The sequence below is a fragment of the Saccoglossus kowalevskii genome, chromosome 16 (assembly GCF_978046115.1).
Source record: "Saccoglossus kowalevskii chromosome 16, keSacKowa6.1, whole genome shotgun sequence".
NCBI lineage: Eukaryota > Metazoa > Hemichordata > Enteropneusta > Harrimaniidae > Saccoglossus > Saccoglossus kowalevskii.
Window position 1 is genome coordinate 23,285,663 of NC_140656.1, and position 19,211 is coordinate 23,304,873.

The window sequence follows — 19,211 nt, forward strand, 5'->3', positions numbered from 1 at the left end:
ACCCTGTGTGAGTTTGCCATAGACCCAATGGAGAGGACATAACCACTGTACCTGGTGCCAGTTTGCCATAGACCCAATGGAGAGGACATAACCACTGTACCTGGTGTGAGTGTGCCATAGACCTAATGGAGAGGACATAACCACTGTACCTGGTGCCAGTTTGCCATAGACCCAATGGAGAGGACATAACCACTGTACCTGGTGCCAGTTTGCCATAGACCCTATGGAGAGGACATAACCACTGTACCTGGTGAGAGTGTGCCATAGACCCAATGGAGAGGACATAACCACTGTACCTGTTGTGAGTGTGCCATAGACCTAATGGAGAGGACATAACCACTGTACCTGGTGCCAGTTTGCCATAGCTCCAATGGAGAGGACATAACCACTGTACCCTGTGTGAGTTTGCCATAGACCCAATGAAGAGGACATAACCACTGTACCCGGTGTGAGTGTGCCATAGACTCAATAGCGAAGCCAAAGTCACTGTACCCTGTGCCAGTTTGCCATAGACCCAATGGAAAGGTCATACATAACCACTGTACCTGGTGTGAGTGTGCCATAGACTCTATAGCGAAGCCAAAGTCACTGTACCCTGTGTGAGTTTGCCATAGACCCAATGGAGAGGTCATACATAACCACTGTACCTGGTGTGAGTGTGCCATAGACTTAATAGCGAAGCCAAAGTCACTGTACCCTGTGTGAGTTTGCCATAGACCCAATGCAGAGGTCATACATAACCACTGTACCTGGTGTGAGTGTGCCATAGACTCAATAGCGAAGCCAAAGTCACTGTACCCTGTGTGAGTTTGCCATAGACCCAATGGAAAGGTCATACATAACCACTGTACCTGGTGTGAGTGTGCCATAGACTCAATAGCGAAGCCAAAGTCACTGTACCCTGTGTGAGTTTGCCATAGACCCAATGGAGAGGTCATACATAACCACTGTACCTGGTGTGAGTGTGCCATAGACTCAATAGCGAAGCCAAAGTCACTGTACCCTGTGTGAGTTTGCCATAGACCCAATGGAGAGGTCGTACATAACCACTGTACCTGGTGTGAGTGTGCCATAGACTCAATAGCGAAGCCAAAGTCACTGTACCCTGTGTGAGTTTGCCATAGACCCAATGGAGAGGTCATACATAACCACTGTACCTGGTGTGGGTGTGCCATAGAATCAATAGAGAAGCCAAAGTCACTGTACCCTGTGTGAGTTTGCCATAGACCCAATGGAGAGGTCATACATAACCACTGTACCTGGTGTGGGTGTGCCATAGAATCAATAGAGAAGCCAAAGTCACTGTACCCTGTGTGAGTTTGCCATAGACCCAATGGAGAGGACATAACCACTGTACCTGGTGCCAGTTTGCCATAGACCCAATGGAGAGGACATAACCACTGTACCTGGTGTGAGTGTGCCATAGACCTAATGGAGAGGACATAACCACTGTACCTGGTGCCAGTTTGCCATAGACCCAATGGAGAGGACATAACCACTGTACCTGGTGCCAGTTTGCCATAGACCCTATGGAGAGGACATAACCACTGTACCTGGTGAGAGTGTGCCATAGACCCAATGGAGAGGACATAACCACTGTACCTGTTGTGAGTGTGCCATAGACCTAATGGAGAGGACATAACCACTGTACCTGGTGCCAGTTTGCCATAGCTCCAATGGAGAGGACATAACCACTGTACCCTGTGTGAGTTTGCCATAGACCCAATGAAGAGGACATAACCACTGTACCCGGTGTGAGTGTGCCATAGACTCAATAGCGAAGCCAAAGTCACTGTACCCTGTGCCAGTTTGCCATAGACCCAATGGAAAGGTCATACATAACCACTGTACCTGGTGTGAGTGTGCCATAGACTCTATAGCGAAGCCAAAGTCACTGTACCCTGTGTGAGTTTGCCATAGACCCAATGGAGAGGTCATACATAACCACTGTACCTGGTGTGAGTGTGCCATAGACTTAATAGCGAAGCCAAAGTCACTGTACCCTGTGTGAGTTTGCCATAGACCCAATGCAGAGGTCATACATAACCACTGTACCTGGTGTGAGTGTGCCATAGACTCAATAGCGAAGCCAAAGTCACTGTACCCTGTGTGAGTTTGCCATAGACCCAATGGAAAGGTCATACATAACCACTGTACCTGGTGTGAGTGTGCCATAGACTCAATAGCGAAGCCAAAGTCACTGTACCCTGTGTGAGTTTGCCATAGACCCAATGGAGAGGTCATACATAACCACTGTACCTGGTGTGAGTGTGCCATAGACTCAATGGAGAGACCAAAGTCACTGTACCCTGTGTGGGTGTGCCATAAACTCAATGGGGAGGCCAAAGCCACTGTACCTGGGTGGGTGTGCTATAGCCTTAATAAGAAGCCAAAGTCACTGTATCCTGTGTGAGTTTGCCACAGACAATTGTGAAAGTATGACTTTAGGAGAACCTTGGTGAAGGTGCTTGTGATTGACAAGGCTTGGTCGACTTCAGAACAAATTGAATTACCAAAATGCCTTTTGACAGAGAGATGGTTACATGACCCTTTCACATAGTCACAAACATTGAATGTAGAGCTATACCTCAAGACTGACAGGAAAATGTCAATAGTCAAAACTTTTAGATGACTCAGAATTCTATTTGAGAAAAAAGCCACTCACAAATCTTGTTCACAACAAATACTACTCACCGTGAAGCATCATTATGAACGCATAAACAAATTACAGTTTTAACAGAACTTCACTTACATATATCAGAAACTTCAGTTTTCTTTTCAGTGATTTATATTTTTGTTTGTAATCTGGAGTGTCAAATGCCTCAGTTTCATGTTCCTCTATGGAAAGAACAAACAAGACAGTTAATTATTATTGTTAATATATCATGGACTACCAACTTTTCATTTTATGCACTCTAGCATGTTGTTGAAAGCTTTCTGTATACACGATACAAATGTATGTACAAATGTATGGTCCAATAACTCCAGATTATAGTGAAAGTGATTAAAAAAGCTTGCAAGCTTGTACGTTTAATCAGTCGCACAAAAAAATCAGTTTAAATTTTTAAAAACTCACTGGAAATTGGAGCAGATATCATGAATGAGCAGAATGACAATGCCTTCACAGGACACAGAACTCTGCATTAACAAAATTAGCAACTACGTGCGTACAATGATATATTATTTTAGCAATGGTTCCACATTTAACACTCACTCATTCAGAAGGTGGACTTATACAGGGAATGATTATATAATCCCATTTTACTTTCTCTTACTGTTTGACATCAGCTAATATGAACAAGTAATTACAGTACCAACAAAGATTTTGTACCAATCCAAGCCTAGCCTGACATGATTAACAATAACAAACTAAGCCAGACACAATGATGTAGTTTTTCTGTTATCACCAACATAAACTTGTCGGCACTTGCAGAAGCTGTTGATTATGACAGCCATCACATAATAGCCTTTCATAATATGTTCATCTTGTTGACACATAAATATCTTTACAGGAATAATTTTACTGTTGTAGACTTGTACCAAGCAATGTCCGACTCCCATGGAGTCCACCAGCAAATAACATTGGATGCACAAGGCCATGTTGTTTAATTTCACCATCATAATCTATACCTATATCAGAGTGTCTTGTTTGCATGTCAATTGCTGCAATTCTTGATTGGTGATTGGCAGAGTTGCTATGGCTACTAAATTGAAATTTAATGTCAGGCATAGTTTGCATTAAATAGATCTGTCGGTGAGGGCGCTATAACTATCACTGACCATGCCAGGCTAATCTGAGCCATGTCATGTATATATATATATATATATACATACAGGTATAAATAATACATTGTACTTAGCACCCAAGATGTGGAATGTAACACATGTAAATTTAGTAGTGATGTACCTGTATGTGTTTTTAATTCTTTGATTATTTTTGGGAATGTTTAAATAAGTTTTTCTGAGATAAAAACAATACTGCATGATTTTTCCCTCAATAAAAATGTTGTTTTGACAGTAAATCTAACAGTAGTAGCTCAATGCAATAGTGAAAACATTAGTACATACATTACATGTACATACAATTGTATGTGTAAATTCAGGGTACAGGTACATGCGCATTAACATTTATTTCATTTCATCAAATGAATACTTACATGTATTTCAAAACAATGTTTGTATTTATGTTATCAGTACTTGGTGTAGCCGCAATAGCAGACGATCTCCGTCATCACAGCCTTTCAGTTAGCAAGCAGTTTAGGTTCGGTCAAGATTTGACCTGAAAACAGTCATTCCCCCACGACACTACAGATGTTGGGCAATTTATTACTTAGTTGATAAATATTCATCGGTAAGCACATCGATTACGAATTTCCGTGATGGAAAGCTTAGTACAGGGCTATTCGTCGCTGGTTCACAGGGTTGCATCGACTATGTGTCCGCCATTTTGGAAAGTGATTTTATTTTATGACGTAATTTAAATGAACCGCCCTGTGCGTAAATTGACGTTTTTGATTGGTCGGGCGATTGACCTTGTGTCACATTTTCATTATAGATGAAAGTGCTTGACGAAAAAAAAAAAAAAATCATGTAAACAATGGCTACAAAGTAGCCTTTAACTTGGGCTCTTTTTATTTCTTGGGCAGTACCGGATTCTGCCGTAAATTCGCCCATCCGAAAAATCGCCCTGGGCGGTTTCACGGCTGGTGGGCCTGTATTCGGGGTTCAAATTTAAAAAAAAATGATCATCAAATATTTTTAGGGGGCTTATATTTTTATTGAAAAATTCACCTACGCCTATTTTCGACGCCGGAAGTTGGACCACCCAAAACAAAAGAAACTATTGCAGAAGCTAATCTAAAATTTTATACATTTTTTTCTTGCTGGATTAAAAAGTAGACCGCGCATCTTTCTCCAAAAAAATCACATTAACGAACCTCGTGCACCAAATACAATTATTTGGTTTCATTTTATTAGTGACGAAAGTATATTCAAATAAAAACGAACCCAACTGCATTCAAGCCGCTTAGTAGCAAATGGTCGCCGTTATAATAATGTGCAAAAAATAAATTCGTTGAATTTTTATGAAATGCAAATAAATTTCAACTTAGTTACATCATAAGCGAATGACGATGCTTTAACGTTTGATGTTTTTTGCCATGTTTTGACCTGGACGGTGTTCTTTAACCTGACTGGTCAAATTGATAATGAAAACGATGGATGATGTCAACGTGTTCAAATTGCCATAGCTCATTTAAATACGTTAATGTTATTGAACACAGCACGAAAGACATTTGCCGAGATTGTAGTACGATCTTTTGGGCTTGGATTTAGATCGGAAAACAACATGATTTTTTTTTTTTTAAACAAAAAATTACTTGTTTTCAATAGCGAAACTGAGCATTTGAAGAATATTTTAACATTGTTTACAGCGATAACAGTTCATTGTTGAAACAAAGCTTACCCATTCACGCTAGTCCCTATAAACATAAATACTCTTGAATATGTGTCAATAACTACGGCGAAACTTGTAGACACCAGAAAAGAATAAAATAACACCTTAAAAAACTGCCAAAAAACCGCGACCTTGAACGAATTTACAACAGAATCCGGTACATCAGACTTCACTGCCGACGACCTGTCGAACAACTAATAATACTTTGTAGTTTGTGTACAGAGTGACCTTTGCCATTTCGCTGTTCCATTTCAAGTGTAACATGGTGCTTGGTCCTTGACGCAGTGCATGTTCTCTGCCCGACTATACGCCATGAATGCCACTAGCCACAAGTTGCAGAGGCACTAAAACAACGTACTGTAATCATGTTCATTGGAGAACAAAACAAATCACTAATAAATTTATGAAAACAGCTCCTTTTTGAATAGATCTAAAAGAACTCTTTTAATTCGCGCACCAAAAACCAATAATTTCCGTTTTTACGCTATTAATTCGCGCACTTGAAAAAATAATTATTTTTACTACCGCGAATTAATCAAGTTTTTACAGTATTATGAGATGAAATTTATATACCTAAATACTGATTATAATCTCTGAGAAGTGCTATTGTTTAAAATATTAGTTCAGCATTTATAGTGATAAGTCACTGACTAGAGGAATGTGCAGGTAAAAATCACATTTTCGTACAGGAATAGATAAGTTTGCACTCACCTGCAACTGGCATCATTACATTGAATTCATCAGTATTCAAAGTCTTGCATGTAATAAAGACAAACTTAAGAGTGTAGTCTGGTTACTCAATTAATCACGCAGAGCTGAATGAAAGATATATAACGAAGTTTAAAAATTATGCTAATCTGGTGGTATCTAATAAACAATCTGTGAGATTTAGAGAAAAAAAATTTAAAATCAAGAAGTCAGTTTGTCGTAATAATTTAACCATGCTGAAAATTTAACCAAAAACAGTTCACTATACGCACCCCTTGTCATGCAAAGTGTGTTAAAATTTTGTAGGAGCAAGCAATGTATATGATTGTACATTGTTATATGGCAAACAGAACAGACATTGAACATGATGCAATGCAACTACCAACATTATTCAAAAAACGTTGTTTTCTCTTTCTGCTTGCATGTCTCTATACATTTAAAGCAGGGGAGTCGTCACCTGCATATGTGTCAGATGGCCATAGCGTGACATTGTTTACAAACAAGTGTATATCCATGAGCCTTTGCATTTTAGCATGTGTTGTTATTGTCGCTTGGGACTCAATTCCTGTGTGTGCGCAGGTGTAGACCCTCTCGCTTTAATGTTGATGGTACAGGTGGAACTTTCAAAACAACAAGGTCTTCCATTTTTATGCATTTTTACAAAGTCAGTCAAAGTACCCTTTTTTGGGTTTTTGTAGACATCTGAGCTTCGAAATGTATAATAGTACCAATTTCTCTGCGAAATTCAAAATACATTTTTGCATATATACGTACAGTGACCCCTCCCCGTAAAGTCACAAATATTCGTCTGTCATTCAACTTTGTATTCCAGTATATTCAAACCAACAAATATGTCACATGAAATTCCCATGACCCTAATAAAGAAGATCTTTGGATGATCTCAGAGTGCAAACATTTAATTATTAATTTTATAATTAATGAAATTTATATTTTCGACTCTTTAATGTCAAACAAATCATACAGAATATTATACAAGCTCTTCAATGACTAACCCAAGACTGTACTACAATTACGAACTGCATGATGTAAAACAGTGAACTCGTTTTCAAAATAATAATACACACTGTACCGATCGAGTGTGATTGTTTGCAGACAAACATGATTTTCCGTTCCATAATTTGACCACCGTCCCCCGGACAGTGATTTGACAAAGTTTTTGAAAAAATTATCATTTTTCTAGTGTTTGCTGAATCCAGCTGATAGCACTAGAATTGTATTTGTCTATGTGCAACAAAATAATACATGAAATTGTATATACATCGCATTTTATATAGATATTTACCTGCACAGCAAACCGCCGCTATAAAGGCTTTTATAAAACTACTTCCGGTTATCGACTATTATGTGTAAAACGTCACTGATTCATGCGCAACAGTCCAAAGAACCCGTATGTTAGTCCTTTCCCCATTTGCCCGTCAAGTAAGTATGGCGGCTCGCACTAGAGTCGCAAAATAATCCATCAAAATCTTGAAAAACACGGACCATCGAGCTAAATTAAACACACGACTGAATAAAGTAGATATTTAGTTTTTATTTTCGCTGACATTAAATAAATTTCCGTGTAGTTTTCGATGGATAATTTGTATTTTCGAATCATCACATAACCATGTTATCCATTTGCCCTTGTGTTGTGTGTCGTGCAACTTAATTAGCGTAATACAATTTCGACATACTGACGTTGATTTCCGGCGTGGTTGTTAGGTCATCCCATTATTATATTTGATTTAATATACACAAACTGCAGTCTGGTCGCTTCGATGTTTTCGTATTACACGAAACAAAGGTGTACCTCCACCACACATACACTAACCTTAGTTGCAAATCTACACGTCCAGAAACAATTAATACAATTTCAACTTGATTATTTACAGCATGGCCAATGAAAAGAAACGCAAGAGGCCCCACAGCAGCCGCAATAGCATGCTGTCGGGTGGGATATCCCGCTATGGCAGAGCTGCAATGTACGCTAGAACAGCCACTTATAAAAAGAAATGGGTAAGTTGACTTCTTTGCTGTTCCATTCTGAAGCTTTTTAGGGTATGCACTAACGTCTCATTCCCATGTAAAAACCATAATTAATAAATTTACTATCTTGGGGAATAGACTGGTGTGTGCAATATTAAACAGTGCTAAAATAAGAATGATTCTTCTAACAGAAGAGTTTAGTCAAGTTGCATTCAGATGCACATGTGTATGCAGCGATTTATTGTTGTGCCTGTGTTGGATTTCCCCAGGCAAAGTCGGGACTATTGTATCATTGTAAACTTAAAAACAAATGTTGTGTGACAGTGGACATCTACATCTCTCAATATATAGTGGATGTTGACTATCGTCGTCATGTAATTTAAAGCACTACAGTTGTCACATAACGAGTGTTCAAATTTCCTATAAAAATCCATTTTCCGAACATCAAAGAGTGTCGACTGTAGTGCTTTAAAAACAATTTTGGCAGTAAGCATTCAAAGTATTGAGGCAGCAAGTTAGCAAACTTGCTGACTAAATCCCTGACAACTTTGGTTTTGTCAAAGACAATTTGACGATCAGTAACACGTTTTTCAGTCGTGAAAAACCATTCAAAAATTACAAAGCGACAACGTCTGTCTGGTAAAATTTGACTTCGAAATAAAGTTAGATTACAGGCTGGGCTTGATTTGATACACGTCTATGTACTATAAAGACATTCTCACAAACAATTATTTTAGAGTAAAAACAGACCACATGCTCTGAAAAAATTTTTTGCAACGTATATAAATATACATGTATAAATAAATTATTGGGCCTCAGAAAAAAATCAGGGTGTCAAATTTAGTTGTTTATCATCACTTTCTGAATTGCGCATTTGTTATTCTTGTACGCAAATTTTATTTGTAGTGCATAGCAAATGCGCATTTGCAAAAATCCTACTGGAAATGCTGCTTCCAAATATTGTCCTAGGGCTGCAGGACTACTAAAAAGTTGCACAATATCTGTCTTTACATAAGCTATTTCTGGACGGCTCTTGAGTACCTTTTAAACCCTTGTACGTGTATAGCTTTCTAATTAGATACTAATCCTTGTTACTCGTCCCTCGCGTAGCTCCAACATCAGTATTTTGAAACAGTAAAGGTCTTGACACATGACGACAATGCAAATATAATCTTCCAATAGTTCTAAACTGAATTACAATAGTTAGTACTCTGCTACATTATACCATTATCACTAATTGTCTAGGGGGTAACTGTCCCCGGTTACGTTTTCCGGCTTCCAATCTTTAACATAGGTAAAAACAATTTGGGATCTATAACCGTTGAACTGGAAAAAGAACGTACATCGGCGCATAGAATATTATAACCACTAGATGAACAATGTAGACCTAAGTGTAAAAATGATATTTATGTTTCCCTCATTTGCTTTTGATACTATTATCTTCTACTTAACTCATCAAGACACCATTCAAAATATTTCTACTGGTTCTCGTAAAAATAAACCAGCCTTTAAGATTGTTTGCTTGCATCATGTTGAATCCTCCATTCATCTGTTCCTAAAGGGACGGGTGGTGTAGCAGTTTTTATAATTGATATTATGTTTGGGCCAAACTTGATGCAATACCGTTAAAGTCCTAATATAAACCGCATACGTAATAGTAACCGCACCCCCAATTCCGGCTTCGGGGTTAAAGAGTTCTTAACAAAAATTGAAAACTTGAAAAGTACCTATTACTAACCGCACCCCCAATTCAACAAGACCGTGACTGACTTCATTGTTTCAACCAGCTGTTCCAAAACGGCATTGTTCCTAATCCTATTCTTTGTTTCGACAACATGCCTAAAAATATTCACACCTATTTATTGTTCAGCGGTGATAAGATGTCAGACAGGCAATGAAACTGCTTTTGTTCTGGCGACCTCTGTCAATACTCTTTCTGAATACGTCTGTGTTTCGTAAGTTTTAGACAACGAGCTTTTATCACCGTAAACGTGTTAAACTGAGCATTGAAGAATAATTTATCTTTCGAAAACAAATAATTTCTTGATTTAAAAAAAAAATCATGCCGTTTTCCCATGGAAATCAAAGGCAAAAGATCGCACTACATTATCGGTAAATCTCTTCCGTGTTGCGTTCACCATGAGGTCGCTGAACTGTCATTAACATATTTAAATGAGCTATGTAATTTAGACACGTGGGCACCATCCAGCATTTTGATTGGTTAATTAGCGACTTGACCTATCCGGTCAATAATACGCCAGGTGAGCATTCAAGAGCATGGCGGATATCGTATCGGCTGTTTACATGTGACTGAAATCATTCGCTTACGGGGAAACTAAGTTGAATTTTACTTGCATTTTATAACAATTCAACGAATTTATTTTTCGTGCGTTATTGTAATCACTACTAAATAATAATCACCAATATCAACACTTCGAAAACAAGTAAGTTATTCACTTGTGACCAGCAGCATGGCCGGATCGAGCTACCGTTATGTGATCATTTGCTACTAAGCAGTGCATTCGTGTTTTTATTTGAAACTTCTGTTAGAATATACTTTTTGTTGCCAAGAAAATTAAAAAAAATAAATGCATATTACATTAAAAATACTGAGTATTTTTTGTATCATGTAGAATTTTTTTTTGATTGACTGTAATTTTTCAACATTTCGTAACGCCTATTTTAGAACCAAAATAAGGCCTTTCACTCTTCCCCGACGCCTATTCAAGAGATTGTACGGTGTATTGTTTATTTTGTGCATGTGTTGTGGACAAAAAATGACCACGCCCATTTAGTGATTGCAATATGTACGTAATAGAAACCGCACCCCGAACTTGAGCTTTTGATCCCAATTTTTAAATTGATACATTGTAATATAAACCGCAGTTTATAATAGGACTTTAACGGTAGTAGCAGGTAATGCTAATTTTGTTCTTTTTGACCATTTGTGTGACTTCATATTTAACACTATAATTTATTGTCTTGATTTACAGACTGTTGTTAAGAAAGAAAAGGCTGCATCACCAAAATTTATTGAAAAACAAATTGGTGGTGACAAAAATGGAGGTAAACGTCAAGTCCGTGTGAAAAGACAGGTAAGTTTACATGACAGAGCAATTGGTACATTGTAAATGTTTGATAATTTCTGATTATATTCTTGCCACCCTTGATAAACCTTTTGATTTTACATTTGTGCTTGATTTGAAATGCATATTTGTATAGGCATTTGCAAGAGACTGGTTTCTATCATCTATTTCTGAGATACCACTGAACATGTTCATCCTTTATTAAAGAAATAATTTTTTTCTTCAGCCCCGTTACTACCCAACTGAAGAACTTGCTAAAAGGAAACGCATCTCAAAAAAACCATTCTCTGAACATAAACATCGCCTACGAGCCAGCATCACTCCGGGCACAGTTCTGATCATGGTAGCTGGAAAGTACAAGGGCAATAGAGTGGTGTTTCTTAAACAGTTCCCATCAGGTTTACTGCTGGTCACTGGTGAGAATGTTATGCTTTCTTATCCATTTACAAATGTCATTGATATGAAATTTATAAATGCATTTATTTATCAAGTTCAGACAAAGTCAAAAGTCAAAATTTTGCGCAGTTGTGTTTTCCAAGTGCATGAAATGGAATTCTTTGTAAGTGATTAGAATGTTTGTTTTTTTTAAATCTGCAAACAGTGCTTGCATTAAATATTAGTACAATGAAAATATGTTTACAGCCATTCTGAAAATTATTTGGACAGTCAGTTAGCAATATATCTTGGAAGTTTTCAAAACACTTGGGTCTTTTCCAATCTAGACTTGATGGCGTCGTTGTATTGGCACGCCCACAATTGGAATCATTCTATTATCTTTCAAAACGACATGCGTTGGTTACCATATATTGACAGATATTGTTGTATATGCATTCAAAGTGTTTTTAAATTGTTATAACCATCTGAGTCCACCTGACATAGCGCAATTTACAAAACAGTGTTGAGTAACCCCAGGTATTAATGAACTAGTCATTGACGGGAAGGCTCAAAGTAAAGATTCTTAGCCTTGGACGTGCTGCAGTTTCGCAACAGTTTTGGACAAACTAAAAGTTATTTTTACATTACTGGTACATTATGTATAAAATTCAGATTTTATACCGGGGTGGGAGAGTATGTCGGGGATACACAGACGGAAAACTCTATTATAACGGTTTGATGGACTTTGTCAAATCAAAAGTGTCTTCCTTGATCGAATCACTTTTTCAACTGCAGTTTGAAAATGACTGTATAACGACTGTTATTATGTCTATTCCATTTTTGTAACAGGTACAACTGACTAAAATGAGCGAGGGGTTGATATTTTTTGGCAGATTTAAGCAACACCCAACTTGTGATTTTCAAAATTACAGAAAATAATTACAATATAATTATAAAAAAAAATAAAGAATGTTTGCTGTAAAGGCACACTAGATTATACCTTGCAATTCACCAAGCAGACAACCCCTATAAAATAGTAAACCACACGCCACAAGTGGCACTCAACTGGCGCCGACAAGTCTAGATTGGGCAAAGACCAAAGTGTTTTGCAAAGTTGCAAGTCATTTTGCTAATTGGCTGTCCGAATAATTCGCAGAACGGCTGTAAGTGGTCAAGAGTTTCTGCATACAATATAGCAATGTGGAACTTTGCATCAACATTTTCACATTAAAATTAATACTGACAAAAATATATTAGCAGATAAGAATATCGTTCTAAATTGAACCATTGGTGTTTACTTTCATATCTTCCATTGAACACGATTACATAGTGCATTGTATCTGGATTCACCTTTGGTTTATGATTACTTTCAATGACTCTATCTGCATGTATCACTTCACTGTTGGTGTGATTTTTGATTAAGTGTACTAACGATAGTTTAATGAAATTAATATTGGTTTGACAAAGTACAAAGGGGATGTGACCAAAGAAAGTGTTACTGTTACATTCTAGTAGAATGGCAATGATGTAGTTCACAATTGCGTTCAGCAATGTGTCTCAATAGAATATTACAAATGATGCGGAAATCTTGATGGACGCTTATTAAATTTTATTTTAACACATAGAATACTGATGCGAAATAGTGTCCCCAACATCTCAACTAGGAACTTTATCAAGCAAACAAAATATTCTTGCCTTTTTATTTTCCTGCTGAACGTATTTCGGCAATTTGCTTGAAAATTCCTAGTTCTACATTGGTTGTTTATCGTGAGAGGTTGATCTGTCATATCTGAGTATTTGTCCAATGAAATCCTCTAATACATATGTGCACTAGTTGTTTTAATAACAATCACTGCACACCACTGTATTATTGGTTTTGATTGCAAACGCAACTTTTTTAGATTATTATAAATCATAATCTATTTTGGTCTACAGAGTAGGTGGTTATGAACATTTAAAAAATACGTGTTTTTGTCAATATTGCAGCTTTTAATATCTTTTCAACCTTACAATTGTTTGATATAGGGCCAATGAAAATAAATGGTGTACCATTAAGGCGGGTCAACCAGATCTATTGTATTGCAACTCAAACAAAAGTTGACATCAGTACAGTGAAATTACCACCAAGACTTACTGACGCATACTTCAAAAAGAAGAAGTTGAAGAAACCTAGACATCAAGAGGGTGAAATATTTGATGAAGCAAAAGAGGTAAGAAAATTCATACTCAGCATTTTCATTGGATTTAATGGAGATGGCAATAAGTAGTGCTTGAATTCTCACAAAAAACTTGTACTGAAAGGGCGAGGATGTTGCATTAATGTAGCTTGTAGTACCACCATTTTATTCTAAGAACATCTGTTGCCGTGTAGCAAGTTTTTGCAGATAGCAAACTACTTTTTGTTGATGTCAATGTTTGTATATTTACCTGCGAGACATGAATATAATATTAGGGAAAAATAACATTTGTGTTGACCCTAATGCCCATATTTGCCCAAAATGATTGGGCGTTTCACATATGTACACAAATACGCACAATCTTTTGGACCTATGTTGACTGAAATCTAATATGTCATTTGTTCTGGCTTTGGTAATTTGCAAACAAATGTATGTCTCCATCTTTTTCAGGAGTACTCTGTATCTGATGAGAGAAAAGAAGACCAGAAAATCGTTGATAAACAACTGGTTCCACTTGTCAAAAAAGTTCCACATCTCCAAGGTTATTTGCGGTCAAAGTTTGCTCTGAGTAACAAACAATACCCTCATCTCATGAAGTTTTGAACGACTTTGAATAACACTGTACATGCTTTGATGTGGGACAATTAAATATAAATTAATGAAGAAAGTTGTTTTTGTGCTTTTTAGTTTGAATGGAGAAATGGGGTTGTCCTTTTGTCTACCAGGACTTTTATGTCAGTGGCCAGATTCTGTGCTGTGTGTAAATGTGTATGAACCAAATCCTAAAGCGTACGTTAACATCGATACCAACACAAAATTCGAAATGATTGGTTGATGTTGTACTTGTACTTCGGTCTGCGTCCGGAATCATATTTCAGAATCCTTTGGACCGATTCCGTTCATTCTTTGCATGTGCCTAGTACTTTATGTGGGACATGTATACATGCAGTGGCTTAGAGATTCAAATGTGGCACATACTTTATACATGTTAGGATACATGTCCATGACAATTTGTTTCATAATCAGATCAAAGATGAACAAATAATGGCCGTTTTTATTTTTGGCCATATTACTATATCTCGGTCACCCATGTATCATTTTCATTGATATTTAGCATGTCATAAATGGATACATGTACATGTCAATTCAAGTAGTAATTATATGGCCAACTGGCGGCCATCTTGTTTGTTTAAAATGTGATAACTCGGACGTGCTTTCATTTGTGATCTGTTTTTCTTTGCTATGTCTTAAACTGGAGGGGTCGTCACGCAACATGTGTTCGAATTTAATGTAAATAATCTGTTGTATACTCCACTTGGGACTCAAATTTCAAGGACATGCAGGAGACAACCCCTCTGCTTTAAAAACTTTCAAAAATTTAACGGGGACTGTCATTTTCAATGACTTGTTCTATATAAAATAATCTAGACATTGACGTGCTGCAAGCCGGATAGTGTACTTGTTGCCACATGATGGTTCAAATATTGAGCTTCACTCAGACCTTGGGTCCACACATCGTTCAATATTTGAACGATGGTACTCGCTTGTATGTTATCCTGTGGAGTACACTAACTAATCTGACCAACTACAGAGTACACAATACCATGAATTCAGAACTTGTTACAACTTTCTAGAGATGAAGCCTGTTTTAGTACGGCTGCAGTTATTGGGTGCAGAATTGCATGTGATGAGTGCCTGAATAATGCAATGTGGCTTGGCATCCTAGTTCGAACATCACTTTCTACAAATTCCTATAATCTTTCAAAATTTTCTAGAACCTGTATACAGATGTTGGATAGTGATGATACTGAAATAATGCCCTGTCAATCTTGCAGTTAGTCTTCTTGGTCCACTGATATCTCAATCTAATTTGTCTGATAAAAAGCTAATTTTAGCTGTTCCACTGATATCTAAACTATTGGATTTTGATGAAACTTAGTAAATAGAAGCTGAGACAATCTGCAGTCTATGCATAATAATTACCTAATTTGTGATGTAGTTCAAACAGAAATTGTTCCCTGTGTGCTGTCTATCATTCGGCGGTCATTAGCTTGAAATATGTCGAAACTGTACGTGGTCCCTCATATTGGAAATTGAATACTAGCTTATTGAGAGACACTGATTATATTGAGCTTATTGAAACCCAATAACTTTTAGTAAAGAAAAAAAGAAAAAACAAACAGTAAAAATAGAAAATCTGGAGCGAAAATTAAAAATTCTAGATGATCAAATTTGCCTAAACCCTACTGCTGAAGTATTACATGAATTTAGTCAAATAAAACAATCATTACAACAGGAATAACACGAAATAGCAGAGGGGCAGATTGTTAGAGCGAGGGCCAACTGGCATGAGTTAGGTGAGAAAAATACTAAGTATTTTTTGCAATTAGAAAAAATGAACGCTAGGAGATCTCAAATAAACAAACTTACTAGAGCGAATGGGTTAGAGGTGAGGTCCCAGAAGGAAATAAATAATGAAAATAAAATGTATTATGAAAATTTGTATGCCTCTAAACTTGACCAAAATGAAAGGGTGAGGAAGGAAAATGCTTACTTTTTTGATAATCCAGACATTCCAAAACTCACTGAAGATCAGGCAAACATTTGTGAAGGCCTCATCTCTGTTGAAGAAGCCTGGGAGGTGATTACAACTTTTGTACCAAATAAAACTCCAGGTAATGACGGTCTGCCAGCAGATTTTTATAAAAAATTTTGGCCATTGGTTAACAAATTTATGGTGAAGGCTCTAAATACGTCCTTTGAGAAAGGCAGGCTATCCACATCTCAACGACAAGCTGTAATAATATTGCTGGAGAAAAAAGGAAGGGATAATAGCAAGATCCAAAATTGGCGGCCTATATCACTCCTCAATTCAGATTATAAGATTGGTACAAAATGTATAGCTAAAAGATTAGAAAAAGTCCTTCCACAGTTAATACATATAACCCAATCGGCTTTTGTCAAAAATAGATTTATAGGAGATGTTGTGAGATTGGTTGACTGTGTAATGGAGTACATGGACGAGGAGGACATCCCTGGTTTGTTACTAACAGTAGACTTTGAAAAAGCTTTTGATACTGTGGAGTGGCCTTTCCTCTTTAGAGCATTGGAGACTTATAATTTTGGCCCAAGTTTTATAAAATGGATAAAAGTATTTTACTCTGACATCTCCAGTTGTGTTATGAACAAAGGCACCAGTACATGATATTTCTCCCTGGGGAGAGGAGTTAGGCAGGGGGATCCAATTTCTCCCCTGTTGTTCATTTTGGGGTTGGAGATATTTCTGTGCTCACTGCGGTCCAGTCAGGATATTGAAGGGGTTGTGGTTCCGGGTTTTGGTTCTTTTAAAAGTGCAGCGTTTGCAGATGATCTGACATGCTTCCTTAGTGACCTCCCCTCATGTAGAAAACTGTTTGAAATATTGGGCAATTTCGAAAAAATATCTGGGTTAGCAATTAACCAGGATAAGTGTGAAGCAATGTGGATTGGAAACAAAAGCAAATGTAAAAAGAAACCCCTTGCGGTAAAATGGCCAAATATGATTCAAATTGTTGGTGTTTACTTTTCAAATGACAGAAAAATGGCAACGGATAGAAATGTCACAATCCCCATAGAGAAACTAAAAGTATCTTTACACTTCTGGAAAATGAGAGACCTAACACTGCTTGGCAGAATCCAAATTATTAAAGCTATGGGTATTTCAAGAGTTCAGTATGTTCTTAGTCTCTCAGATTGCCCTAATAGATACCTGAAAAAAATAAACAAAATGCTATTTGCATTTCTTTGGAAAGGGAAAGATAAGGTGGCCAGGAAAACAATGATAGGGGACATTTGTGTAGGTGGCCTAAAAGTACCGGATATTTTTGCAATAGTGAAGGCTCAACGAATAGATTGGCTACGTCGTCTGTTTGACAACGATATAGTCCACCCTTGGAAATGGATTTTGCAGAAGAAACTGTCTCGAGTTGGGGGAATAGAAACTCTTTTAAAGAGTAATTTTAATATTAATGTTCTTCCCATTACTGTTAAGGGTTTCTTTCGTAGTATGTTAGAGTCGTGGCTAGCAGTCACGGCTCCGCCAGATGGTGGAAAGCATCCCCTAAATCAAAGTATTTGGAACAACAAACATATTTTACAAGGAGGCAGAAGTATATTTTTGGGAGATTTCAGTGAGGCTGGTTTCCACTATGTTGGAAATCTTTTTGATAATAAGGGCCAACTTCTTCAGTGGGGTGAAGTGGAAAAAGGGGGAATACCTCGCAAGAGATTTTTGGATTGGTTTGGAATTGTGGCCGCACTACCACGAGAATGGAAAAGGGAAGTAGATATAAACAAATTTGCTAACCCTGAGGATGATATGTTGGGTATCAGATTTGTGGGCGTTCAAATTCATTTGAAACAATGTAAAACTAAGTTGGTGACCCCAGAAGTGATAAAGCAATATTTTATTTCGCCAAGATCTGAAATTTATCATGTTAAAACATTAAACTCCAATATTACTGAATGGGAAAGTATTTACTTAGCACCATTTAGACTTACAATAGAGTCAAAGCTCAGGGAATTTCAATGGAAAATCAGCCACAATATCCTGGTAACCAACTCTGTTCTTTGTAAGATGACCCCACCAAAGATTGAATCAGGAGCCTGTACGTTCTGTAAGGGGCCTGATGAAAATCTGCTTCATCTTTTCTATGAATGTCCAGTAGTAAAATTATTTTGGGATACATTCTTTGAGATATGGGGGACAAAACTGAGTTTCCCTCGGGTGAATGACCCAGAATGCTTCTTGTTTGGTGATAGTCTTCTCCCCCTCCTGTTAAACTTTTTGCTTTTGGTAGCCAGGAGGTTTATTTATATTTGCAGATGTCAGGGTAACAAACCAAAATTTGAGGAATTTAAAGACTTCGTGCAGAGGGTACAGAAAACTGAGTACTTGATTGCAAACAGAAAAGGTAAATTGGGAAAACATTTAAAAAAATGGGGAAAATTTATGAAAATTGTAGCAACGACCCAGCATATCAGCATGAATTCCTGAAAAAATTGTAATATTTTTGTGAAGACTTTGTACTTGTTTGTTGTGCAATGTAATTTTTTGGTACACATACATGTAACTACGTAAAGTGCTTATGTAAATTGACTCAATAAAAAATGTTTTAAATACAAAAAATAATTACCTAATTTGCATAATTAGTAAAAGATAAATTAGTTTTTGGTTTTTTACTAATAAGTACCTAATTAACTATCACATTGGAACAATGCATTAGTTTTAGATTGAAATTTGACTTTTAATTGCATAATCATCACATTTAATTGAAATTTGTTCCTGGGTATTCCACAAATGTGATTAGTTTAAATAATGAAAAACTTGCGTATTGATATCTTATTAGCCAATTTCTGGTATCTCCAAAAAAAATCAGATTTAAT

The 19,211-nt window shown here is 37.0% G+C and overlaps 2 protein-coding genes across 3 annotated transcripts in view; one reads left to right on the forward strand and one right to left on the reverse strand.

The window, feature by feature from the left end:
- Positions 1–7,557, reverse strand: part of LOC100375506 (uncharacterized) — a 35,320-nt gene extending 27,763 nt beyond the window's left edge. Inside the window, exons 1-3 of the mRNA XM_002731291.4 lie at positions 7,467–7,557; positions 6,167–6,270; positions 2,753–2,838 (exon numbers count right to left, since the gene is read on the reverse strand). Of these exons, the coding sequence (XP_002731337.1) occupies positions 2,753–2,838; positions 6,167–6,182 (102 nt within the window). The 5' untranslated portion in view covers positions 6,183–6,270; positions 7,467–7,557. The remainder of the gene's footprint in view (positions 1–2,752; positions 2,839–6,166; positions 6,271–7,466) is intronic.
- Positions 7,518–14,454, forward strand: LOC100375353 (large ribosomal subunit protein eL6-like). Of its 2 annotated transcripts, none has more exons than XM_002731290.4 (6): positions 7,518–7,603; positions 8,056–8,179; positions 11,143–11,244; positions 11,462–11,651; positions 13,636–13,820; positions 14,238–14,454. In XM_002731290.4, exons 2-6 carry the CDS (start codon positions 8,057–8,059, stop codon positions 14,388–14,390), a joined length of 753 nt encoding a protein of 250 aa, XP_002731336.1. In that variant the 5' UTR covers positions 7,518–7,603; position 8,056; the 3' UTR covers positions 14,391–14,454. The 2 variants fall into 2 exon arrangements, with proteins under 2 accessions (XP_002731336.1, XP_006812238.1); XM_006812175.3 differs by lacking the exon at positions 7,518–7,603 and adding an exon at positions 7,615–7,699.
- Positions 14,455–19,211: the final 4,757 nt, after the last annotated feature.